Raw genomic sequence first — 27,204 nt, forward strand, 5'->3', positions numbered from 1 at the left:
CACTTAGACCTGTTGTAACCTCTTGGTGCATTAACCTTTTCATCACTACAAAATGCCTTTGTTTCTAGTAATTCTGGTCTTAAAGTATATTTTGTTGATGTTAACATAGAAACACCAGCTTCCTGCCCATTACTGTTTACATGGTACTACTCTTCTCATTCTTTAACTTTCAACCTATTTGTTTCTAAATCTAAAAAGTGTCCCTTTTAGACAGCACATAGTTGAATATTTTTAATCCCAAAGTCTGGCTTTCCTTGAGGACAGTTTCTATTGACTTCTTTCTTTTACTGTGTATGACCCATACTTTCTTATTTCTTTGCAAGTCTCATAGTTATTTGTTGAAAACTAAAGATTTTAAATAATGTGGCAAATCTATAAATCAGATTCCTCCCCCTTCCCACCTGTTTGTTGTTACTGTATTGTTTTTTTTTTTAGTGGCTTTTCCGGAACTAAATCTTTGCTGTTCAGGAACAACGTTGACCTCTGAAGTCTCAGTGAGCTCAGCAGCCAGCTTATTATTGGATAGAGATTTCCTTAAATGCTTTGGCATCGGGTTCTGTGTGTGTTAAGAAACACCTTCAATGCTCCAGGAGACAGTAGATAAATAAGCTTTGCAAGTCAGGATTTTCCAGGGAGCTTCCAGACAATTCAAATAATGACAATTCCCTGGGAATGGGGCTTTTGAGGGAGCTCCTAACTGCCCATTCCAGTGAATGCTAAACTTCTGGTTTTTACAGCTACTTTTTACTGACTGTCAGAGACTACTGGTTTTCAAGACTACTGTGGAGCTGGGGAGAGGGGAATGATAATCTTGCAAGTGAAAACACCACAAATTTTACTGTTCTTATGGATATTCAGTTGTTTTTTGTTTTCTTCAATAAACATTCTTTGTATTGTTTGTAAGCCTTTGTTAATCTCCAAAGTTCTGAGAACACTGATTTTTGACCAATTTTTGCAAGTCTTCTCATTGCTCTTTGAAGGAACAGATACTCAGAAGTACTTGCTGTCATTTGGAAGTACTATTCCCTCAGTATAACCTTTAGACTCTAACAAAACACTATTTTTTTTAAGATTTTATTTATTTATTCATGAGAGTCAGAGAGAGAGAGAGAGAGGCAGAGACACAGGCAGAGGGAGAAGCAGGCTCCATGCAGGGAGCCCAACGTGGGACTCGATCCTGGGACTCCAGGATCACGCCCTGGGCTGCAGGCGGCGCTAAACCGCTGCGCCACCAGGGCTGCCCAAAACAGTATTTGTTAATGTCAATACTCTCCACATCAAAAATTATTTTTTAATTATTTAAGCTTATAACAAAAAAAAATTTAGAGGACATCTTTAAAATGGAAGGATACTATTTTTTGTTCAAAATTCTTTTGAAAGATTCATGAGAATACGTTTAAATATCACTAAGTCAAAAAAGCTTCTTTAGGGCGGGCACCATAAATTTCTATTATATGGTATAAATAAAACTTTCATTGTTTAATTAACAATTGTTATGTTTTATAACATTTAAAAACAATGGTAAAGTCTCTGGCATTATTTTGGTTTATAAAATCATACTGCGTTCTAAAGTCAGATTTATTTTATTACTTACTTAAGCGTTTCACTTTTTGTATACTTTCACAGACTACCTTAGTTTAAAGATACCATTCTGACTCATCTGTATTTTGAAATACAATTAGGAAAAGAGCAATTAGAGGGAAAATGGATATGTGAATTCGAACCAACAAAAACAATTCATACGTTCTGGGTGCTCCATAGTAAGGAAGAATTTGTATAATCAACCCAACACCAGGTGCCTCAATTTGTCTGACTAATGCAAGAAAATAACCAAGATAAATGGCTTTCTATTAGTCCAAGATGCCCAACATCTTACTGAATATTTCATTAGTTGAGGCTATTTATATCTGCTATTTATTCTCCTCCTCTGACTCCCTGGTATTTCTAGGTAAGGCCTAGGAGGAAAGGCAAACGTTCTCATTAGCCCATTTGTGCCTTACTAACATCTGTGTTTAAACGTTCCCTGAGTTTTTATACCATTTTTTAAATTGTATTTATTTTTATTTTTTTAATATTCTTTTTTTTTTTTAAGATTTATGTATTTATTTATTCAGAGAGAGCGAGAGGCAGAGACGCAGGCAGAGGGAGAAGCAGGCTCCATGCAGGGAGCCCGACGTGGGACTTGATCCCAGGCTGCAGGCGGCGCTAAACTGCTGCGCCACTGGGGCTGCCCTTTATACCATTTTTATCATGGATTAAAAGTAAAATGAAGTAAATAAAGTCTTTGTCTTCATTTCTTTGTCGAGAAACACTCCTTCACATGATACCTGGATTTTTCCTTCTTGTTATAGCAAATTGTATCAATTATTTTGAAATACTGTTATTCAAATACTGTCCACTGAACAAAGCTAGCTGTAATCATTGATTTTGTATCTCTACCATATATAGCTATCACAGAGAAACTCACACAATGACATGGTTCTATTTTTTTCCCAAATTGATTCATAACTTTGAAAAAAAGTAGGCTTGCTCTGAAACAAATGCTGGCCAATTACATGCCAAGGCAGTAATTCTGTAGTAACTTTTTATATTCTGGATTGCTTTCCATTAAACGAATAAAGCATAGAGATGTGAAAAAGCCTCCTGATACACTGAGAGCCAAAGAAATTGTTATTGAAGTCAACGCAACATTTCCAATATAATCTGAGATGTTCAATGAACATGAATCTCTAGATAATTAACTTTAAAACCAAGAGGCATCTTTAATCAAACCTAAAATTTAACATACAGAATGGAAAACCAACAAAAACTAAGAATTTTATTTGAAGTCCCAAAATAAGGCAGGCCCAAAATTTTAATATTTGGCCAATTAAGGCAGCATCCTTAATGAGAGAAAATATTAAGCAAAAAGAAGAAAAACCCAGGGCTGGAGGTTCATATACCCCAGAAAAAATTAAGGCTTTTCTCCAAAATGATTATATTGCTATTTTTTTAAAAAAATATTTTACTTATTGATTGTGAGAGACACAGAGAGAGAGGAGGGGGGGGCAGAGACATAGGTAGAGGGAGAAGCAAGCTCCCTGCAGGGAGCCCGATGTGGGACTGGATCCCAGGACCCCAGGATCATGCCCTAGCTGAAGGCAGATGCTCAACTGCTGAGCCACCCAGGTGCCCCTATATTGCTATTTTCAAATAAGTTCTCTTATAATACATAATAAAAAGCTGTTTATTCCATTTGTTTTCTTTTAAAGATACATTAAATCCCTTTTAGAGAGAAATTCTTTGATAAATGTATCATTTCTGAAAAATTGAACTCAGATGTTTTTAACATGTTCTCATTCAGAGTGTAAGTAAAAGGATCATCGTCAACATTACTACGGTTGGGAGACAGAGAAGGTTTCAAGGACTAAGGATAGGGGATGTAGAAGAGAAAAGTTCTATAAATTTGTGGAAAGAACCAGATAGGAAATATTTTAGGCTTCACAGCCCATGAGGTCCTTGTTACAACTACTCAACACTGTCATTTTAGTGTGAAGATGTAAAGAAATGGATGTGATTGTGTTCCATAAAACTTTACTTACAAAAATAGACTGTTAGCTGGATTTTGCCTATGGTGCATACTTTGCTGACTCCTGATTTTTTTTTTTTTTTGAGATTTTAATTTTAAGTCATTTCTATACCCACATGCTCCACCAACTGAGCCAGCTAGGTACCCTTCTGACCCCTGATCTAAAAGAAAACTGGAAAGGGACACCTGGATGGCTCAGCAGTTGAGCGTCTGCCTTGGGCTCAGGTCATGATCCTGGGGTCCTGGGATCAAGTCCCGCATCGGGCTCCCCACAGAGAGCCAGCTTCCCCCTCTGCCTATGTCTCTGCCTCTCTCTGTGTGTCTCTCATGAATAAATAAATAAAATCTTTAAATAAAAAAAAAAGAAAACTGGAAGGAAGTGGCTTGTATTGAGGACAACACCATGAGCAAGCATACATCCAGGCATCCTGATGTATTCTGTGCCTTACTATTAAAATTATGGCATTTTTTTTTTCCTAATCAGCTGATAGCTCCCAACTTTAGTGGTAACAATGAGAGCAAAGGGGCAAAGTTAAGATGAAGACATTCCTTCTTTAGGCTCACCTACAAACCATTCAAGCTGCTGGCCAAAATTCTGCACAAGAGTGACCAGGTCTTTGCTTTGAGCATGCCTTCCCTGACAACCGGAGGTATGAAGCCTTCTTTATTTATTTTTTATTTTTTTTTAATAATAAATTTATTTTTGTTTGGTGTTCAATTTGCCAACATACAGAATAACACCCAGTGCTCATCCCTTCAAGTGCCCCCCAGTGCCCGTCACCCATTCACCCCCCCCACCGCCCTCCTCCCCTTCCACCACCCCTAGTTCGTTTCCCAGAGTTAGGAGTCTATGTTCTATCTCCCTTTCTGATATTTCCTACCCTTTTACAGCCATACTACCGTGAATGCGCCCGATCTCGTCTGAAGCCTTCTTTAAAGCTCCAGTCAAGACCTAACCCAAACTCAGTCGCAAGAGAGAGCTGCTAGCAAAGCCAGGTATTCCTGTGAATACCCAGAAAAACAGAACGCAATATATATACTCTGACCTACAGGTTGTAGAATTAGGCAAAATAACCCTAAAATTATTTTTTTTAATAATGTAGAGTATGGAAGCATTGTGGGAAACATGCTTTCAGAGAAATTAAAAGCCTTCATGATCCATTCATAAAATCTGGCCCCATAAATCCTGGGATACTAAAAACACAGCAGGCATACCTTCCCACATGACAACCCCACCCTCTCCAACATGTTACAATAAATGGTAAAAACGAAACAAAAAAAAAAAAAAACCCATACTACGAACTCGGTAATTACTTTAGTTCCGTAGCTCTGCTATAAGATCCTATTTTGTTTTTGTTCTGTACTCTTCTCTAACAAATACGTTTAATCGTATTATGCCACCCTCAGGTGTCTATTTTTTTATATTTTGATTAGCAGGCAAAGCAGAATCCTTTGTAAATTTCCAACCAAGTAGCTATGACTGATATTCAATGTACTCTTTCATAAACCCCAATCACAGAGCTAATGTAAGTTTTAGAAGTTCAACTTTTAGGGATATCTGAACTATTACTTGGACTTTTCCTGCGTCTTGTGTATAAACTACCATTGACAAAAGAACTAGAAGTGGTATAAAGAAAAAAATATGGCAACTGATAATAATACTGTAACACAGTGCTTCTCAAAGTATGACTCAGGGATCCTGTTCAGAGTGTTCATGAGGTCAAACCTGCTGTTAAAATAATACTCAGAACATTTTTGTCACTCTCTCTCACAAGTTATAGTGGAGTTTTCTAGAAGCTACATTACTTGTGACATCCTGCAACTAAATAAATAACAGCAGCAGAGAGTTTAGCTGTCTTCTATTAAGCGAAATACGAGTTTTGCAAAAAATTTTCAATCCTATTCTTTTCACTGATTTTTTTGTTTTTCTAAGTATAATTATTATTCATAAAAAAGAATTATTCTCATATGATTTCACTTATATGTGGAATCTGAAAACAAACAAATGAACAAATAGGTGATGGGGATTAAAGAGTACACTTGTGATGAGTACTGAGTGTTCTTTGTAAGTACTGAATCACTAAATTGCACATCTGATACTAATATTATGCTGTATGTTAACCAACTAAAATTTAAACAAAAACTTGAAAAAAGGGCAGCCCGGGTGGCTCAGTGGTTTAGCGCCGCCTTCAGCCCAGGGCCTGATCCTGGAGACCAGGGATGGAGTCCCATGTCAGGCTCCCTGTATGGAGTCTGCTCCTCCCTCTTCCTGGGTCTCTACCTCTCTCTCTCTCTCTTTCTCTCTCTCTCTTTCTGTGTCTCTCATGAATAAATAAAATCTTTAAAAAATTTTTTGAAAAAATAAGTGTTTGTAAAGTAAAAAGAAAAAAAGAAAGAAAAACCGAAACAGACTCATAAATACAGAGGAACAAACTGATGGGCTGCCAGAGGGGAGGAGGATGGGGAGTTGGGCAAAATAGGTGAAGGGGACTGGGAGACACAGGCTTCTAGTTATGCAGTGAGGAAGTCACAGGAAAAAAAGTACAGTATAGGGAAAATAGTCAAAAGTATTGTAATAGCATTGTATGGTAACAGATGGTAGTTACAGCTGTGAGCACAGCATAACATAGAGATCTGTCAAATCACTATTTGTATACCAGAACCTAACAATGTATATCAACTATACTTCAATTTTTTTTTATACTTCAATTTTTAAAAAGGGTACAATCTTCCAGTTATAAAATAAATACCACATTGGGATATAATGTAATTCATGGTGACTGTAGTTACAGTCACATGGTGAATGTTGGAAAATTAAGAGTAGCTTAAAAGTTCCGATCCTAAGAAAAAAAATTATAAACATGAATGGTGACAAATGTTAACTGGACTTATTGTGGTGACTATTTTGTAATATATATAAATAATGAATCATTATGTTGTACACCTAAAAATAAACTAAAATATGAAATCCACTCATTTTAAAATAGTATGTTATTCAGTTAATGGATTAATTAATGCTACTTTAACTTAATAAATATTTTAAAATATTATCCATTTTAGTTTCTAACATAGTACATATTAATGGATATAAACAAAGGTTCTTTGGAGCCCTCAAAAAGAATTAAGAGTATAAAGGGAATGTGATACTATCAAGTTTGAGAAGTACTGTAGTAGCAGATTCTATCACAATTTCATAGAAAGTGTTTCCTCTGAAATTTGAGAAGATAAAGGAAAAGATATTGACCTCATTATCATATTACAAAGACTAAACTTGTACTTTAGGACAAATATTAACTTAAATAATGGAATTAGAGGTGAGAGGTTTCAATCACCTTCCTCACTTCACAGGAAGAAAGAGCAAAAACAGACCTAATATGGAGTTTCATCTACTTTCTTTTATCATTTTCTACTAATGACTGTGCAAATGTAAAAAGTTCATAATAGTAAGAAGGAATGCAGCAACTGAATAATGTATAAATTATACTACCTGAGGTCCCTAAATGAGCCCACTGACCCAACTGATATCTGAGTTGTATTTTCCATGTATGAACCTATTCTTAAAAAAGCAGAACTACAAAAAAAAAAAAAAAAGTGAAGAATGAAAGAAGAGGTATGAGGTGACTAAGGAAAAAGAAATGGGAAAAAAAGGAAAAGGAAAGAAGGAAAGAGAAAAAGGAAAGGAGGCTTTCATTTTGAGCAGTCACAGAAGAAAATGCACCAGTACATGGTTAACTGTGACATGATTAAGTAAGCAAGCATTCCTATGAAAATTCACATAGTCATATGTGACAGGATTTTTTTTTTTTAAGATTTTATTTATTTATTCATGAGACACAGAGAGAGAGATTAAGAGAGAGAGAGGCAGAGACACAGGCAGAGGGAGAAGCAGGCTCCATGCAGGGAGCCTGATGTGGGACTCGATCCGGGGACTCTAGGATCACGCCCTGGGCCAAAGGCAGGCACTAAACCACTGAGCCCCCCAGGGATCCCTGTGACAGTATCTTAAAGGTCATTTTAAAATTGAAAAATCTGAGGGGTGCCTGGGTGGCTCAGTCAGTTAAATGCCTGCCTTCAGCTCAGGTCATGATCTCAGGGGCCTAGGATTGAGCCCCATGTCCGGCTCCCTGCTCTGCTCAGCCAGAAGCCTGCTTCTGTCCCTACCTCGGCCCTTCCCCACCATTTGTGCTCTCTCTTGTTCTCTCTCTCTCTCACTCCATCTCTAATAAATAAATAAAATCTTTTAAAAAATTTAAAAATCTGAAATCAAGACATTTTTCTGTATAACATTTCCACAGCTGATGGTTAAAGTTGTCAGGCAATCCCCAAAATGCTCATTCTAACCAGAGAAACAGTAACAGTAAAACTGAACCCAACACCCCACCATAAACCTTTGGCAATTCTGGTCCAGACCTGATGCTTCTGTGAACTACCAAATCACTGAGAAGCCCCAGGAATGAGAGCCTTCTGGAAGTCACGGTGGCTGGGAAGCTCTCAAAGAGGTGAAAAGAAAGATTTGGTATCAAGGACATGGAAAAGAGGATTCCCAAGGGATGGGAGTTGTGCTGGGTGAATGGAAATTAAGAACAAGGCTAGAATCTACAGTAGAGTAAAACTTAGGAAAATTAATGAATGCCAGGGATGGCTTTCCTGGCAGAGGGCATCAAGGATATCAAGGATATGGGACAGCACAGACAGGAGAGGAGCCCATAGAGAAGAAAGCTATACAGGAGGGAGGGCAGTAGGCAAAAGGTACTTAAGGTAGCTTCCAGTTACAATAACGATAATCACAGCAAGAGCTTTCCTAAGGATATTAAACCTACTTAATCAACCTCACAAAGGTTTGTGATGCTTTTGTGAGTAGAAAGGCAAAACAGCATACATGAAAAGTAAATGTATTAAACAATTCTACTTATAATAGTCATTTTCCACTTCTGATAATAAACCAAATATTTTACCCGCCATTTAAAACTCTATGATCCTACAGAGCAAACCTAGAAATTAAAAACACAATTACCAGTGCAGTTTACAGACTGCAAAATAATGGACTGCTGTGACCTATGTCAAATTGAACTACATATATATATTTTTAACACTATTCTATTAACAAAATCTATACTTGATTCCTTGACTTCTTTATGGCCCCCTACCAGTATGGTATACTAACTGGGTTTTATTCCTTTTTTTTTAAGATTTTATTTATTTATTCATGAGAGACACAGAGAGAGAGAGAGAGGCAGAGGCAGAAGCAGGCTCCATACAGGAAGCCCTATGTGGTACTCGATCCCGGGACTCTGGGATCATGCCCTGAGCCGAAGGCAGATGCTCAACCGCTGAGCCACCCAGGCGTCCCACTGCGTTTTATTCCTTATTCAACCTACAAGTGAACACCAAAACAAAAACAAAACAGTAAGGTCCTGCCTCATACACTAAACTCAGACCACTGAGGATGATACTCAACACACTCAGAGTATCCCAAAGATATCTACAGGATGCTCCTTGCCTGAGCCACATAGAGCCACCACTCCAGAACCACACCCCCAACCCCTTTACACCTGTTGCAGAGCGGGCTAGCTCCTGCCATTACTGAAAAACATAAGATACTTCGGGTAAAATTGCTACTAAAAATCTTAAGCCACATTAAAAATAATGTCCTGGCTATTGCCTTTGACCATGGTCTGACCCTGGCAGCCACTGTCTTATAGATCTCTTTTGACTTCTAGTTGTGAAACTGACCAACTGATTCTATACTTATCTATCCCACTTTTCATTACAACTCAGTCTATATCTAAAACCTCCTCCCACCTCAGGGTCCAGTCCTGGTGAGAAGTTCCTGCTTATTGTCCTGCCCCTGATACCTGTCTTCGGTCCAAGTGATAATCCTGGCAGATAGTTGAATCTCAACTATGACAGAAGTACCAGAGAGCTACAGTCAATAAAGTACATTTGAATATTAGTCCAGAAAAGAAATAGGTTTGAATTCATTCTAACATGACAAAATCTTTTTATTCATACTATTTCCAATAAAACACAGGGCTTTAAAGAAAAAAGATTTTCAGATTTTCAGCTCTTTCCACATTGGTAGTTTAAACATCAATACAACTTAATTCTAAAAAAAAAAAAAAAAAAAAAAAAAAAACTTAATTCTAGTACAGTAAGAGAAAAATAAACTCTAGAGTTTATTTTAATGAAATTTATCTGTATGTGCAAAAATTTAATTTACATACATATTTTACAGATGAAGGCATTTTAAAAATAAGAGATTACTTATAGCAAATTAGCCATGTGACCATAACTATAAAATACTTAATTCATCTAAGAGAATAAACTACATGCAGACAAACAAAACCAAGTCAATACTATTGCTAAAATAATGATGTGCCATTCATATTTTTAAAAATAGGTAAGAAAGAGAATCATCGTTTTTAGCTCCAACAAAATTATAACATCTGAATGAACTTCTCCCAAAAATATTGCATTTTCTTCAGTTTGTTTTTTTTTCCCTAGGCTACTTAGTGAAATTCAATAATCTAAGGTATAATTAAAATAGCACCCCAGTACTTTTCCACCATAGCACCTCATTTACCTGCTATCATTCTTCAGTTAAAAGGAGTAATGGAAATCAGCCTAACCAACACTACCAGAAATGAAATTTGACTTCCATGAATGTCTCATTCATTCCCGATCCTTACCCAAATGGCACAGAACTTGGATAGAGTAGACATACTGTGTTTGCTGAATGATAGAATAAATTTTAAAAAGAAAGGCAGAAAGGCATTCCAACATATAACATTATATTAGATATGCTATATTATTAGTATTTGTTTTGTCATTTTATTAGTAAGAAAGTTAACAGAATGAACAAAGGCCCATACCAGTGCATTTTCAATGTATCATCATTCCTTAGAGTAAATAAAACTTTCAAGGAGGATTCATACACACACACACACACACACACACAAAGCCAAAAGAAGCTAATTCCCAAGTTATGCCTCCCCCACTGAAAGCATGAGGACAAATTTATCTCAGTACTTCTGAGAAAGATCATGCTGTTGTATTGCTATCATGGCACAATGGTAAGGAAGAAAAAGAAAATGGTTTATTAGTTCACTCCCCAAGAGGGTTATTCTAGTATTAGACTAAGTAATGAGAAGTGATGATGGCCTAGGCAGTACAGCCTAAGGAGGTGAAAAGTGGCCAACACTGGAAATAATTCACTTTATATTTTGAATGATTCACCTTCAAAGGGGCCATGCTATTAAGTCAAACAAATACTGTAACAATAAATCAGGCAATCATGATGCAAGAGAAGCTACATCCAAAATTATGGATAAAAACTTACCACCTAGAAGGAAAATTTATTTTTTAAGTGAATCCAGAGTTGGAAGAAAAAGAAACACATTTTCATATGGTTAGTTTTTATGAAACTACTATATATTCAGCAAACTTTTAACAGCATCCATTGTAATTAAGGATTAAAAAGCACCTCTACTATTTAAAACCTAAACAACAGATAACCCTAAGTATATATATATAGCACACATTTTTCAAAAACAAAGCTACGAACTAATAATCACTAAAAATATGATGATGCTATTGTACTTATAATATTCTCCCTCTTATACGTAATTCTGTCACTATAGCCAAGTGTTAATTATGTATGATTGGCATAAATCAGGATAATACTAAACTGCTCATTTGTATACTGCCTCTTACCTATAAACTCTTACATTCTAGTTGCCAAAAAGAAGTATGATGCTCCACTTAATCTCTTTCCAGTTATTCAAAAGTGGTCTGAAGACAGAGCAAGAGCAAATCCGAGGTCTGTGGTTCTGAACCTATGGACATAGACACTAGGGTGCCCATGGCTAGTTTGGATATCAAGCATGCTGAGTTATCTGAATAAAAAACCAACTTCACACCTTTATTTACTACTATGTTTCAAAGTATTGTGATTAATAAGATACAAGTTTATTTGAAAGTATTATTAAAGCAATATTAGCTTTCTACAAAGTAATTCAGGTTTTAAAAGAAACCAGTCTCCCATCTAGCAACTTCCACAGAAGTTCTATGAGATCCTCAACTCTTAAATAAGAATTGAGAGTATTACTGGACTTTTTTTTTTTGGTCATTACACATTTTCTCAGTCAACAGACACTAACTGCAAAACCACTGTATGTGAAGGAGACCTCAAAATATCTCATGTGAAGAAGATACCTAATGCTGGAACTCACTGACTTGGGTCAAAGTTATATGTGGACAAGAGTATTCAAAATTGTCTCTTTCAGCTGAAAGTTAGGTTGAGAAATTATGTGGGAGGAAAAGAATGGGGACAGGATTGTAACTGTCACCATAAGACAGAGAAGAAAGGAGAGAAAAACAGTGGTCAGGACTGTCCACTGACCGGTCATCCCCGTTACAAGCTGGATGAGTTTAAATTCTGATTCTCATGTCAACGCTCACATTATGGGAATCCTAATACTTTCATTTCCCCAAGATGTATTACAATGCCACTACCCCAAAATGTCCTTCGAAAGTATCTACTAATTTTATTCTGTATCACCTCTGGACACGTATCTCTGAATCAATAGGTCATTCTAAATTTACCTCATGGAAATTGCAGTAGGAACTTCCTGGTTGAGTTTTGTGAGATTTGCGAAGGCAATGTTAACTATCACTACAACTCTTCCTCATTTTTCTGATGATAGAACACTTATTTTCCCTTCAAACCATCTCAATGGCCCCATACAGCTCCATTTTGCCTTTCCTAAGGAAATTATATAGCCTTTTGGAATATGAGATCAAATTTGGATGGATACCTAAAGTTTTAGTTCTTTTAATATGATTTTTTTAAATTGCAAAATACATTGTATAGCAAATCAAGGAATGATCTAGATTCTTTAATTATAAGAAACCTGGTTTTCTCTTCAAAATAAATGGACCTGGGACTAATGAAATAATTTTTGTGCTAAGTACATATTGGCCTATATTAAACAAAAACACTTTCATTTTCTCTAATATAAAGTTTAAGTGAATGCTAAAACTTCACATCTATGATAGGTAAAAATTTATATATAATTATAAATTAAATTTCACTCAATATCTTAAATAGAAGATGAGACAGTAATTAGATTATTTTGATATTTCAACTAGTAAAAGGCCAATGTGAACTGAGAAGTGTAGAAAAGGCTGATCCTAAGACTGGCTAGCTACTGTATTTAGTAAAAATACAGTTAACATTTTCAGATCTAACTTATATCCCCTTTCCATCAAATATTAACCCAAATAGCTAACCAAAAAAATGAAACAAAAAAGCAAATGCTCTGTCTCTGCCATCTACTGGAGAAAGAAGATACAGAACACACTCACTACAGATAAGACAATTCCACACATGTAGACAATATATTCACTTTTAAGTGAATTATGCTCATAAAGTTATTTCTTTTTCCAAGGATTTACATTTACCTATCTGCCATGTAGAGAATGAGAGTTGGGAGGCAGAGAATAAGCACATGTGAATGCAAAAGCAAAGATAAGCCTAAGATATTTCACTTTCTCTAAGACAGCTTCACAACCCTATACTTACATGGCCATGGAGATCTGTGTTAAGAAGCATCATTGCACAAGTGAGACAATGGACTCCATCTAAGAGAAGAGACAAGGAAAGAAAGCATTGATTCGCTATTTCCTGTTGGATTCCTTATTATCATTAAAGTAGCAAATTATATTAAGAACCTGTGAACACATAATAACGTAGCTAGCCACCATTGATCATATCTGTTAGGGAGACAAGAAATAGATAAATTATTAAAAGGACCTCAGTGTACAGAGTTGGACTCTGTTGGTGATAAACTATATTATTCTTCCCTCTTTGGAGGGCAATTTGATAGTACATATCTTAAGCTTTGAAACAGTATCTTTTGACATATCAAATTAGTTTATAGGGCTTTTCACTAAGGAAATAAAGATCTATACAAAATACAAGTGTATCCAAAGAAACGTTGCTTACAATGGGGAACAAGTAAATAAAACTCTCCAAAAACACAATCCTATTATGCTTAAGTCACTAAAAACATTGTCCAAGTATACATGTTGAAATAGATAGTTCACAATAAATTATTATATAAAAAACACATTATATGCAGTATGGTACCATTTAAATATAAATACACCTAGAATAATATATAACATTATATTAAAAGTTTATTGTCTCTGGATAGTGAGATAATTTTTATCTTTTTATTTATATTTTCCCAATTTTCTGTAACACAAGATACAGAAGCGAAAATAAGTCATTTGCTACTCTTCTTTCTTTTTTTTTTTTTTTTTTTTTTTACTTCCTGGGAGGAAAGTGAAGAAAGAAGCAAAAGTCAAAGAAAACTAAGTTTTGGGTCTTTCATTGTACTGTCTTGGTATCAGTTCTCTGGCTAAAAACATATGGGCAGGAACAGTTAGGCAACATGTAGGTTGACTGGTCCAGGATATTATGGATCAAACAAAAATACAATAATACAATAATCTCTAAAAATTGAAAAATTAAATATTCAGGGGGAAAATGTTGCTTAAACCAGACGGATCATGTCACATTTAGACAGAAACATCACTCTCTCCTTACTTTATAAAGGAAAAGAAAAAGCACTAAGAATTAAGCTTCTCATTTCCAAACCTTAGAATTACTTCTCCCATTCTTTTCCCCCAATTTTCAATCTACGTATAGTAGACAAAGGTGGTTGCAGATACAGAAAAATCTTATTAGTGTATGCCAAATATACAGCAAGGCCTTCCTAATTCCTGAATTCATGAATTAAAGACCACTTATTCTTCAGGAGTATGCCTTTGAGTATAGTAGGTGATTTCTGTCATTAAGGTCTCTAAGGAGATGCTACTAAATGCCCAAAAGTATATTTATTCCAGTTCCAGTTTATTAAATTTTAAATATATTTAAAATAAATTCCTTGAAAGCATTTGTAAAACTCAGCAGCCAACTCTCATATATCCTTATCAATGTCCAGTTGAGTGTACACATCCATATTCCTTATTTCACTCAGCAATGTCACCATATGGGGCACCTGGTGGCTCAGTTGGTCAAGTGTCTACCTTCAGTTCAGGTCATGATCCCAGGATTCTGGGATCAAGTCCTGCCATCAGGCTCCCTGCTCAGCGGGGAGCCTGCTCCTCCTTCCTGCTTGTGCTCTCTCTTGCTCTCTCTCTCTCTCTCAAATATATAAAGTCTTTAAAAAAAAAAAAAAAAAAAGGAAAGTCAACATTTTATTAGATTTGAAGGAGGTTTTAATAAAAACAACTCCCTTCTATCTCTTTCATTCTCTACTCAATCCTGATAGTGATAGAAGCAGTGAATAAGTAATCTAAATATAATCCAAAAAAGGACTAAAGAAAATTAAGTTTCCATTTCACAGAGAGGAAGTGACTCTAATGATCAGTTTGTTAGTTAATTTAGCTATACACTAGAGGGCAGAGGCTGGGGGATAAGTACACTCATTCCAGTTAACTGGCAATACTGAAGCTAAGACAGAATTGTTATTTCTTGCGCATTTAGTACTAGTGATCTATTTCAGATTTGTGTTTATTAAAATTCTCCAATGGCAAATGAATGCATCAAACTTTGAAAATTTTGCTTTATTGCAGGAATCAACATGGAGGAGAAACCTCTTGGTAGGGTGAAAAATAAATAGTTTAAAGTTGCATTTTAAAAATAATACAATGAATATAAACTCATAGTTCATTAAAATCACAAGCCAAAGTCAGTGGTCAGTGCTGTTACAATGAATATCAAACCAAAGCACTGGAGACACACTACAAACTCCAGTGTGATTTGTAAATGTTCCCAAAACATTATTATCCCTAACCACAAAACTAAGCAAACATGCACTTCAAGAAGTTTAGAGATCAGATGTATAGGGAGAAGAAATAAGAAAGCTGGCATTTCATTTATTACAATATGCTTTGCATGTAAAATCTCTGAGTGACTGCATGAGCAACTTAAAGCATCTCGTCATACTATGGAACTGGAAAGCAAAGTAAAAAAAAATGAAAAGAAAAGAATATCAGGCAGTCATTAAATATCATGTTTTTTAAAGAATATTTAATGACATGAGAAAATGCTCAAAACGAAAAGGAAACAACAGGAAAAAAAAATTCTGGAATGATTCAAATTCAACATTGTACAAATAGAGCAGAAGCAAATATATCAGTGAATAATAGTTATCTCCAGATAATTAGAGATATCTAGATGATTTTCATTTTCTTCTGTATAATCCTCCATATTTTCCACAATAAAATAGAACTTTCATAGTGAGAAAAATAAGACTTGTTTTTGGAAATATAAACATTTGCATCAAATTACCTTGTGAAGCAATGGCATCTGGGTTACAATAAAAGTATCTATTGGAGAAGTGTATTAAAACTCTCTCTCGTTCTTGAGTTTCTCCCACAAGAGAAAATGCTTTAAAGAAATACCTTAAAAAGATTTAAGAGAAAAAAAGTGAAACTAGAAAAAATTACCATACTCTTCATGTTTGACAATTAAAGTTAATTCTATATAAGAAATTAATTATACAAAGTAAGATATTCTACAGTTATTTTTTTAAATCACTAGATAGCCATTCAATATAAATTTATTTAATTCTATAAAATGTCAATATAAAAGATGAAAGGCAATACCAACAACATGTAGTTAATACATTAAGAAATGCTTTGGCAAGGTAGTAACTCTCCCATATGACTAAGTGACAAGTAGCCATTTAAAAGATAGGTCAGATAAAAACCAAAGAACACTCAAGACTAAACCAACCCATAACCATTGGATCATTGTTTGTCATCTTGCTGTATGATTGATTGTATTTGCTACTGACACATTGTTAAAATTACAACTATATTATTATCCTGTGTACAGTAGGTTTCTGTTAATTTTATTTTGCCTATTATCATATTATATTACTTTTTATATGAGAAGAAAATTGGGAGCCAAAATCCTAATTTACTCCTTAGGTTAAGAATAAATTAATTTATGTATAAAAATTTTTGAAAAGTAAAAATATGCCTAGAACCACACACCAATCTAAATCAGAGTCACTAAGAGTATTATCTATTAGTGATAAAATCCTCACTTGACAAAGTATATGGACTTCCCTGAATATAAGATGGAAGAAAAAAAAAATCCTTTAAAATGTTCTAAGAAATCTTACAATTAAAAGAAACATACAAAAATCTTATTTCTGGGACACCTGGGTGGCTCAGCAGTTGAGCATCTGCCTTTGGCTCAGGGTGTGATCCCCGGATCCAGGATCAAGTCCTATATCGGGCTCCCCGCATGGAGCTTGCTTCTCCCTCTGCCTGTGTCTCTGCCTCTCTCTCTCTGTGTCTCTCATGAATAAATACATAAAATCTTTTTTAAAAAAATCTTATTTTTATGATAAAAATGTTGCTATCTTAGTTTGTTAAATCTAAATTATATTGATCAAACTTTAATTTTTCATAACTGTCTTTTATAAACCACATCAGAAAGCAAACTACAAATATAGATATTTCCTCTCCTCTTATCTGTTTTCAGTGGGAAAACCTATGCATGCCCTCAATTCACGCGAAGTGCCACTGAATAAGTCACTATTGTGCATTCTAATCCAAACACCCTCACTTTACCTCTCAAGATTCCTGATTTATAAAACTATAGGGTTACACAGATGATCTCACAATTCTTCCAGGCTCTGACACGTTATAAAGTTTATAAGAGTAACTGCTGACTGGGTTTTACCTTCAGTGGCTCCTAGAAATTTACAGTACCATATGGTGTGAAAAGTGAGGATCAGTGTGTTTATTAAACTTTAATTTGAACAGATGAGCAAAATGTGTTACTACCTAAAACAGTTTTGCAGATATCTTCTGCTTATTAGTATGGTGATATTCTTTTTTATTCCATTCATAAATTAATTCCAAAGTATCATCTTAGAAGGCTATTTGGTTATTATAAATCTGTGCCTTCTTTAAACTGATCATTAGAAAACCAAATTCCCAGATTCCACTTCTCAAGACTTACTTTGTCACTATTCTTTTCTACGTCATCTACTAGATACAAAATATCAGTTCATGTGTGTTTTTATAAAAACAATATAATTTTCATTCTACTAATGGGCTACTAATTCTACATTCTACTAATCTGGGCTAAGATCACAAAGTCACTGTGTGTTTTATAAAAACAATATAATTTTCATTCTACTAATGGGCTACTAATTCTACATTCTACTAATCTGGGCTAAGATCACAAAGTCACTGTGCTCTAAAAAAAAAAGAAAAATCAGATTTTAGTTTCAGCATTACTTTCTCTTCTCCGAACTAATCATTTGGAAGCAAAAAAGAACAGAAGTGATATTTAATCATACCTGAGAGACTGATCCAGGGTCATTCCTGTAAAATCAAAAAACTTCAGATATTCTTCTGCAACTAGTTTGCTAAATTCATTGCTATAAGAAAACAAGACAGACTTTGTTATTCAAATTCAAGCTATTAAAAATGAGACACAAACGAGGACATACGCAAACACCAGCCCTAGTATAGAACGTACTTCTTGCCTAGGTGCTTTGCGACATCCGACCTTTTGAATCTGTCTAGTTGATAAAGTCGTCTGGCCAGCCTCCTGGCTGCTTCTACGTTGCTGCGGGTACCATTACTGAGACTTTCTGAGGCCTCCTTTTCCAGAATTTCAGTGCTCCCCATCTCAGAATGAGCCTCTAGCAGGGTTGTTTTTACACCAGCATTGCTGTGAGAATTGATAAAGAAGAAAAAAAGAACAGAAAAGTTTTTGTTTTTTTTTAATGTGACAAAAAGGGAAACTAGCTGATGAAATTATCGTGCCTTAGAACCAAATGAAAAAATTTAGATGAGATAGGTTTATACTTATTATTATTCATAAAAGTACTTCCAGCTGTTATATTTCAATCTTTCAAAGTGTTGGCTTAAACCCTTGATGAACAGTTCTCAAAACTTTTGATCTCAGTACCTCTACATTTTAAAAAATATGGAGAAAAAAATAAAAAATAAAAAATAAAAAAAATAAAAAATATGGAGGACTCCAAAGACCTTTGTGTTTATCTGAGTTGTTATATCTATTGGTAATTCACCATATTAGTAATTTAAAAAGAAAAAATTTAAATACTAATTCACTTAAAAATAACTAGCTCATTTCATGAATATAAATATTTTATTAAAAATAATTATAACTTCCAAAACAACATAAAATTTAGTGAGAAAAGCAATAATTATTTACATTTTTTACAAATTTCTTTAATGGCTGGCTTACTAGAAGACAGCTGGGTTACTCACTGTCACATCTATTTGTAACCAATATTTTGTTTAGGTTGAAATTAAAATAATCCAGTCCCACACAGATAATTTAGTTAGAAAAAGAAGTATTTTAATATACTTTTCAGATAATTGTAGATATTCTTTTTTTATATGGCACTAAAATAAGACAAGTGGTAGTTTCCCAAAGGTTAGTGTCAATATAGTATCAAAGAATTTTTTGTACTCATATTAAAATTTGTCTTCATCTTTAAATGGATCTTTTACCCAGGCAAGATTCTGTACCATGCACTGGTCATTGGCAAAATATTGGTTGACACATTTTATTATACAATAGTTTTGAAAATCACATTTATCATGTCACCACTACTATCTTCATCAAAATCTTTAAGTACGGAAAAGCTACTAAACTTTTAGTGGAAGACAGAAGTTTTTTTGACTGAAAGCTCACATTGTATTGTTGGCAACAAATACTATCAATTGTTTTCTTAAAGTATTGATAGGCTTACTCAATTAATTTTTGAGAAAATGGTTGCCAATAACCATGGCTTATCAGCTACACTGAAAAAATGGCAAAATTTTTCCTAAAATTGCATTTCCTAAAAAGTAACTAGTTTATAAGTCACAACTCAAATTGCATACAAAATTGTCCTCAAGAAAACCATCAGGAGAAGTGTCTTATGCATATTTTCCATCTCATTACATGTGAAATTAAAAGGGTATGTACCAAGGGTTAAAATATAATTATCAAGGAATTTTTATCAAGGAATTTTTAGGTGAGACTGGTTTTTTTATCTTGCATGCAGGACAGTAAAGAACATCAGAACGATTAGGACAGTTTAGTGCCTCTACGTTGATTTGTGCTGAAGCCCTCACCATGGCTTTTGTACCATCAGTGTGATTATCAATATAATGAAAAGGAAAATAATGCTGTATACTGTTATTATAAAATAACTTCAACCTCATAAACATCCTAAGAGGGCCTCAGTAAGCCATGTAAACCACCTGTGAGCATCTCTGCTCTTGAAAAAGATCACAAACTATAGTCTGTGGCTGCCTATAGAATGCTACATCATGCAATATATAACATGGACACCAATAATGCAGTAATTTCCAAATTGGTGAATGAGGAAAAGATACATTTGTGATAAACTAGACTTAAGTAGCCTTCCAACATACCTACCACACACTCTAAACCAGACATAGAAATTCTTCTGTAATGAACTAGATAGTAAATATTTCAGGTAAGGACACATAAGTTCTCTGTTACACATACTTGTTTTTCGTGGGCTTTTTTTCAACCTCTTAAAACTTAAAACCATTCCAGGTTAGGCTGAAATAGGCCAAGAGGCCTCATTCTGCAGGTATTTGCTCTATCATATTCTTCTTTAACTTGTCCTAAATTATGAGTATCCATTTATTGTCTAGCCTGAGACACTTGGAAGAGGGAACAGGGATGATAAAATCACTCAATATGTAATTATAATTGTTATAATGTTTTTTAAAAAGGTACTGCCAATAAAAAAATTATTTGTAAACTTGCAGTATATAATAAACGACAAAAATCATTATAGCAAAAAGTGAACATATTTCTAAGCAGAACTATTCAATATCTATTTTTGTTACTTATTCTACCTCAAAATTTTCCATTGTAATTGGAAATTACACCAACTAAGTGGTAGCCTAGCAGGTTCACTATCCCTCAAATGCAGCAACTGCCACTGTCCGCCCAGCCCATACACCAAGTAGCTCCGAGGGACCGCACAGCCCCAGACATCCCCAGACATCCCCAACCACTGCCAGACTGGAGGCAGATAACTGTCCCTCACGACTTCTCTCCGAGCTCATTGTATCAACAAGTATTCCACATGCTGTCCTTGACAGGGAGCATACAGGGAGGGAAAAGAGAGATTACCTCACATTGTCTTTTAGACTCAACTATGTGAAAATTCTGTTCAACGCACACGTCCACTCACACAGCCCAGAGGAGACTGCGGAGAAGCTTAGAAGTACCAAGTGGAGGCTTATCAAACCCAAGCTGACTTATTTTACTGCAGTTATTAATGATAATACTTCATTTTTTAAAATCAACGTAAAATGTTAAACCACAGTCAATGCCAGGACAACAAACATAAACTGGAATTGCCCCAAACTAAGATGTTTAGTAATCCTTCTTTAAACAATTAGCCACCTTAAATAATTTTCCAACAGAGACAGATACCAATTAATATAAATTGCTTCATTATGATGAGATCTTCAGGCAAATACATTTAAATATTTTTTCATCCTAAACCTTCCTCCACAGTTACCAGCCAGTTTTATGAAATCCATCCTATCAGAAAAATGAGTATTTAATCATTATATACAGCAAAGCTATAATAAGTAAACTCATATCAGAAAATTCATTTAAAGGACAATTCACATTTCAGGTTTTCCCACATTCATGGCTGAAACATAAAATATTAATTCCAAGAACTATTTTAGTGACGATCAAGTAATCTTTTTAATTATAAAAGAAAATCCCTGCAGTTGTGTCTGCATGCATTCTCTTACTCTATATAGTAGCTATCATGGAGAAAAAAACAAATGCCAAAGAAAGAATTTTCTTTTCAATTACACTGCCACTTATTGCTCATTTTTCATGACAAATTTATGGCATATATTTATGTCACTCCATGTAAATGGTATAATTACACCAGATATACGGCACTGCAAAAATTTTGTTCAAATACAAGAGACTTATCCTAATGAGTATATGTATTTTTTAAATGTAGTGGTCACAGTCACTCCTGTTTCTTATTTTTCATTCCTTATGTTTCCCTTCTTCCTACTCTCTTGCCCAACCTAGGCTATTTCGCCTCATTCTCCCTACATTCATCAAAAAGAGGTAATTTAAAAATCTGTAAAAATCAGACTTCTCTGGATCTTCTTAAAAAAATCTTCAATAAGGGCAGCCCCAGTGGCCTAGCAGTTTAGTGCCACCTTCGGCCTGGGGTGTGATCCTGGAGACCCGGGATCGAGTCCCATGTTGGGCTCCCTGCACGGAGCCTGCTTCTCCCTCTGCCTGTGTCTCTTTCTCTCTCTCTGTCATGAATAAATAATTTTTTTAAAAAAATATCTTCAATAAAATAGAAAATAAGGACTACAGTGAGGATAAATACTTTCATTCCTAGATGGCTTCATTCTGTCCCACTTCATGATTTAAGAGATTACTTGAATAAGAACAGAAACTGTTTCATTTAAATCAGAAAGCCTAGCAATATAAATATAAACTTACCAGCAATCAGACAGACCCCAAAAAGAACTCATCTCAGAGCCCAGGGTGCCTGGGCCACACATATGTCCTTTTATAAGCCCCTTCCCAGTACTCTTTGCCCTATAAGTTCAGTTATCTGTTGGTCTCTAGGCTTCTAAGGACCTGGCTCCCTGTGGGGTCATATTACTATGACCTCACATTCTTGGCAGAGTGCTTATTGTTAGAGTTTTTGTAATGTTTTTACAACCCTAATAAAAACAGAAGCCAGAACACAAGAGCCACTGTATATCAGGAGCATAAACAACAGTGGCAACCCAGCCTTGCTCACATTTGATAAAGCAAACTGGATGATCCCTCTCAGGAGGGATGACACCCCATTTTGTTTCCTGGAATACACAAGACATTATCCATCTAGTCCACTGAATATTAGATGCTTTCAGTTGTTTCAATTTTCCCTTTTTTTTTAAAACTCTCTTTTCTTTTTCACAAGTAACTTTTACAATTTTCTAAGGCGAAATCCCTAATAGCCACTTAAATGTAGAAAAGATTCCCCAAAAGGTTCTCCCTGTGTTCCAGAAAATGCTTCACTGGGGCCCATACCTCACACCTGCAAACAAATATGGTAACACTATCACCAAAAGAAGGATCAGATTGTTGAGTGTGATCGTGGGGCATTCTTATAACCTTTTTATCATACTAGGATTACCAATTTTTCTAAGTAAATATAATAGGATACTCAGTTAAATCTGAATTGCGGATAAACAATAGTTTTTAAGCACAAGACATACACTAATAAAAATCATTCAATGTTTATCTGAAATTCAAATTTAACTGGCCATCTTATATTTTACCTGGTAACCCTACTTCCTAAAATGTTTGTTCTAAACTTATTTGAAGAATTCCAATTATGGCATTCCTTGTCAATTGGTAATATGTTTCACAATAGATTCCTTCTGGGTTTATTTTGACTGACTTATGTGATTCAATTCTTATTCCTTATTAAACTATTGTTCTATAGTTTCACCAAGACCTTCTCTCAGTTGTCCATGACCTACTGATTCTTCTCTGATGTCCTCTAAATATAAAGGAAAAACTCTATTTTCTCTGTATTTCCACCCTTCTTTCCCAGCCTACATACTGCTACCACAGATGTAATAAAAGGCCTCCATAAAAATCCTACACAAGATAAAAATCCATATTCTGTAGTATGTCAGATAAGACCATTCACAAGGTGACCCCTATAGATCATTTAGATTTATCATTTACCAGTTTCCTCATGCTTGGGCCACACAGGAATTTTAGCTATGCTCTCGTACCCTTGTTCCATCTTGCTCCCTTTGCTTCTCTTGTTACCCCTACCCTAAAATTCTGAGATGCCCCAAGTTTTGCAAATTCTTGTTGATTCTACAAGAACCCTAGTGAGATAACTTTTTTAAGAATCATACCCCAATTCCCTCTTGCTGCATTCTCAGAGCACTTGATAAATTACCTTTATTCTAGCTCTTCTTTTAAAAGTCCTGTCTTTCTCGTCTACTACAATCTTGATTTTCACTCTGTATTCACATCACAGGAATAGGCTAAAGTTATTCAATAGCCATTTGTTAAAAGGATGCAAGAACTGAAATGGCTGTGTCCACATTCTCCACTGTCTTCTATGCTATCAATGACACGCAGCACAAATCTTCTAATTCATTATGACTAATCCTGGAATGTTCTAGAAGGACTGATATCAGCAGAGGGTACCAGTTACATTGTCTGGTTTCATATTCACTTTGAATTAATTTTAAAAAAGTATATAAATTTTTATTGAATTGAGATAATAAAACTAGGATAAAAAAATACATTAGGCTAAAGGTTCAAGGCTTCCCCTCCCCATCATCCCACTGCATTTATAAAGTATACTAGGGGAGTTGTGCATAAAAAACAACAACAAACAGTAACTTGATTCAATTTCATACTGTAAAAGCTAGATAAAGGCAATCAGAAGAATCCCAAAGAGTGGAAAGAAATGACTCCAGTTGCACGTGGAATGAAAGGACCAGAGGGTGCAATGACTCTGGAAGCATTCTTCAGGCTGCAAAGACAGATATAAAAGGCCTGGAACTGATAGATTCAGGAAAACTGGTACAAATGCATTAGCTTTCATGGGTAGAATGAATGTCAGTCAGAAAGTGTTCTAAGTATATCATAAGCAAGATTAAAATCCTGAAATATAAAAAATTGCCTTTGAGAAAGGAAAGGAAATCTTCTTGGCCATCATTATGTAAGATATTCATTTCTCAGGCATTGCAGAGATAGCATATCTAATCTTGGAAGAAATATACCTGAGAAATTATTCAGAGTAGCTACACTTCTTCCAATGGTTCCCATTCACCTAACAGCATCTAACATTGGCTAAGTACTTATTTTGTGCCAGTCACGGAGATAAGTGCTTCCTAGAAATTGTCTCATCTAATCCTCAATTATTTTATGAAGTACATAGTAGTATAAACATTTTACAGATAGAAACTGAGGCACAGAGCTGGACATGGACAATGGCACTTCAGTACCCAAGTCCTTTATATCCTCTAGTACTATTAATTTTGCTACTGCTAGTCATTTTCTGGTATGATTGTTTTGGCAGAGTCAACAAATATCTTACCATGTGTCAGGCAATGTATACTTCAATAAACAAAACACTTCTACTCCAGGGGAGCTAAAACTAAACAAACATAATAAATGAAAAAAATAAATATACATAGTATGTTAGAAAGTGGTAACTGCTATGGAAAAAACAAATAGAACAGAGAGATCAAGAATTGCAGTTTGGGGAGAGAGGTAGATATATTTTTAAAGTGGTCATGGGAGTTCTGAGCAACTTGAAAGGTGGAGTTACCTTCAATTAACATAGAGAAAACAAAGTTGGCACAAGTTTTAAGAGAAAAAAGTTCCATTTAGACACATTCTATCTATCTCCCTTAGATATCCAAGGAGAAATATGGCAATATGAACATATGTGACACTTTCAGAAAAGACATGTGCCTGGGGCCTACTCCAGGGAATTCTCAGACCATTGGCCTTCACATTTTCTTTTTAAGCTCTAAGATGATTCTGATGTGTATCAGGATTTTGAGCCACCACTATCCCAGGGAAAATCACTATAGGTCTAAAGAGGGGAAATGGTAATGATCAGACTTGGATATTTTATTTTATTTTATTTTATTTATTTTATTTTATATTTTTATTTTATATTTTGTATTATATTATTTTATTTTATTTTTATTTGAGACAGGAAGAGATTGTCTTAAGCAGGCTCCATGCTCAGAGTGGAGCCCAACTCTGGGCTCAATCTCACAACCTTCTAAGATCATGACCTGAGTGGAAATCAAGAGTCAGACAGTCAAAGTACCCAAGCACCCCATTAGACTTGGATTTTTATAAGATCACTTTTCTTTGTACCGTGGAGGAAAAACTGAGCCTAGAGTATTTTGATAGCTAGGACAGCTGAACCTGAATTGAAAGATAATTCATGTGAATATTTTTTAAAAATACCTGCTCTGAGGGGCGCCTGGGTGGCCCAGTTGGTAAACTGACTGAATCTTGATTTCAGCTCTGGTCCACAGTCTCAGCGTTGTGAGATCAGGCACCTCCGGCTCTATGTTCAGCACATAGTCTAAGACTTTCTCCCTTTCCCTCTGCCCCTCCCCATGTGCACTCTCTCTTAAATAAATAAATAAATAAATAAATAAATAAATAAATAAATAAATCTATCTAAAAAAATCCTGCTCTGAAAGATATTTAGAAAGTAAATTCAAACAACATAGTGAATAATTTGGTATGTGTTTGGAGTTGTGTTCAAAGAGAGGGCAGAAGGCTAACTGACTTAGAATCAACAAAATATGTTGCCAACAACCAAGATAACAAATACAAGAGGAAGACAACAGAATGTGTAACAGTGTGGGGAGGGGGGCATGTGAGCACACACATGCACATACAGAAACAGGAAACAGAAAAAAGATGATGAGTTTGGCTTGAAGATGTAATAAAACATGGCATCCATATGACTCTCAGACAGAGCTGTCTAGTAGCCACAGCAACCATCCACTACCTGTAGGAACTCAGTATGGGCATAGCAGTCCCCTCCACTAATGTGAATAGATCATCTGGTAAGGGGTTGTAATGTCCAATATGCTCAAGGAACTCAGAAATGTGTCAATAAAGAAATATGTATAGCAGCGTATTCATCTGAACACAGTTCCATTACAGTAGAAGAATTAGGAGGTCTCTTTTCTTATTAATGAGATTCTACATGCAAGTGCTTGGTTTGCCAGTAATAATTACTAATTTAGAAGATGCTAAATTCAAGTAAAAGATTCACATAAATGCTTACTTAGTAGTGTTTGGCTCATAGTGAACTATAAATGTTAGGTGTCATCACCAGACCCAATTCTTATCATTACTACTACTCCCTTCATCTTTAAGATTATTACTTGGTTATTTGGACGACCACATGAGATAATTACATCAGGCAGTAAATGTAAATGTAAACTGCTATTTGTATTGTATACAAGTGTTAATTTAGCTCTTAGTAGCAACTAATACTTGACTTCTCTAAAGAAAATTACCTCAAATAAACACACTTTTGACATTTATATAGAATATATCTCTCTAGATAGGACAGCATTTACTTATGATTTCAGAGACTTTAAGAGAACCATAGGTAAAATCTGATAGAAACTCCTAATGGCTATTTCTCTGTTTGGAATGGAAAACGTAATTCAGTCTTTACAAATGAAGAATTGTAATTAAGTGTCACCTAGAGGTTCTGGCTCAGGATATTGTTTTAAATAAACTTCATTCGTTTTATTCAGTTCTGCATTCAGTATTCAGGTCACCGACGTGCAACTGACCAAACTTAGCAATTTGCCCTGGAAGCACTTATTTCCAATAAAGAATTGGAATCTTTACTCTTCTGGAGCTTCATACTCCTCTGGGGGCATAATCCAGATGATTCAGGGTTTTGGGGGTGTTTCTTGTTTTTTTTTTTTTTCTTTTTTGTTTTTTAAAAGGAGTTTTTTTGTTTTGTTTT

At 35.0% G+C, this 27,204-nt stretch overlaps 1 protein-coding gene across 10 annotated transcripts in view; it reads right to left on the reverse strand.

Annotated features, from left to right (window-relative positions):
• Window positions 1-27,204, reverse strand: part of PSD3 (pleckstrin and Sec7 domain containing 3) — a 588,043-nt gene that overhangs the window by 318,470 nt on the left and 242,369 nt on the right. For all 10 annotated transcript variants that reach the window (XR_007402752.1, XM_035699985.2, XM_035699986.2 and 7 more), the window contains 4 exons: window positions 18,144-18,338; window positions 17,962-18,042; window positions 15,930-16,042; window positions 13,152-13,210 (listed from right to left, as the gene is read on the reverse strand). Coding sequence is in view for 9 of the 10 variants with exons in the window: in XM_035699985.2 (XP_035555878.1) it covers window positions 13,152-13,210; window positions 15,930-16,042; window positions 17,962-18,042; window positions 18,144-18,338 (448 nt within the window). In the remaining variant the exon portion in view is untranslated. The remainder of the gene's footprint in view (window positions 1-13,151; window positions 13,211-15,929; window positions 16,043-17,961; window positions 18,043-18,143; window positions 18,339-27,204) is intronic.

This window comes from Canis lupus, chromosome 16 (assembly GCF_003254725.2).
Source record: "Canis lupus dingo isolate Sandy chromosome 16, ASM325472v2, whole genome shotgun sequence".
NCBI lineage: Eukaryota > Metazoa > Chordata > Mammalia > Carnivora > Canidae > Canis > Canis lupus.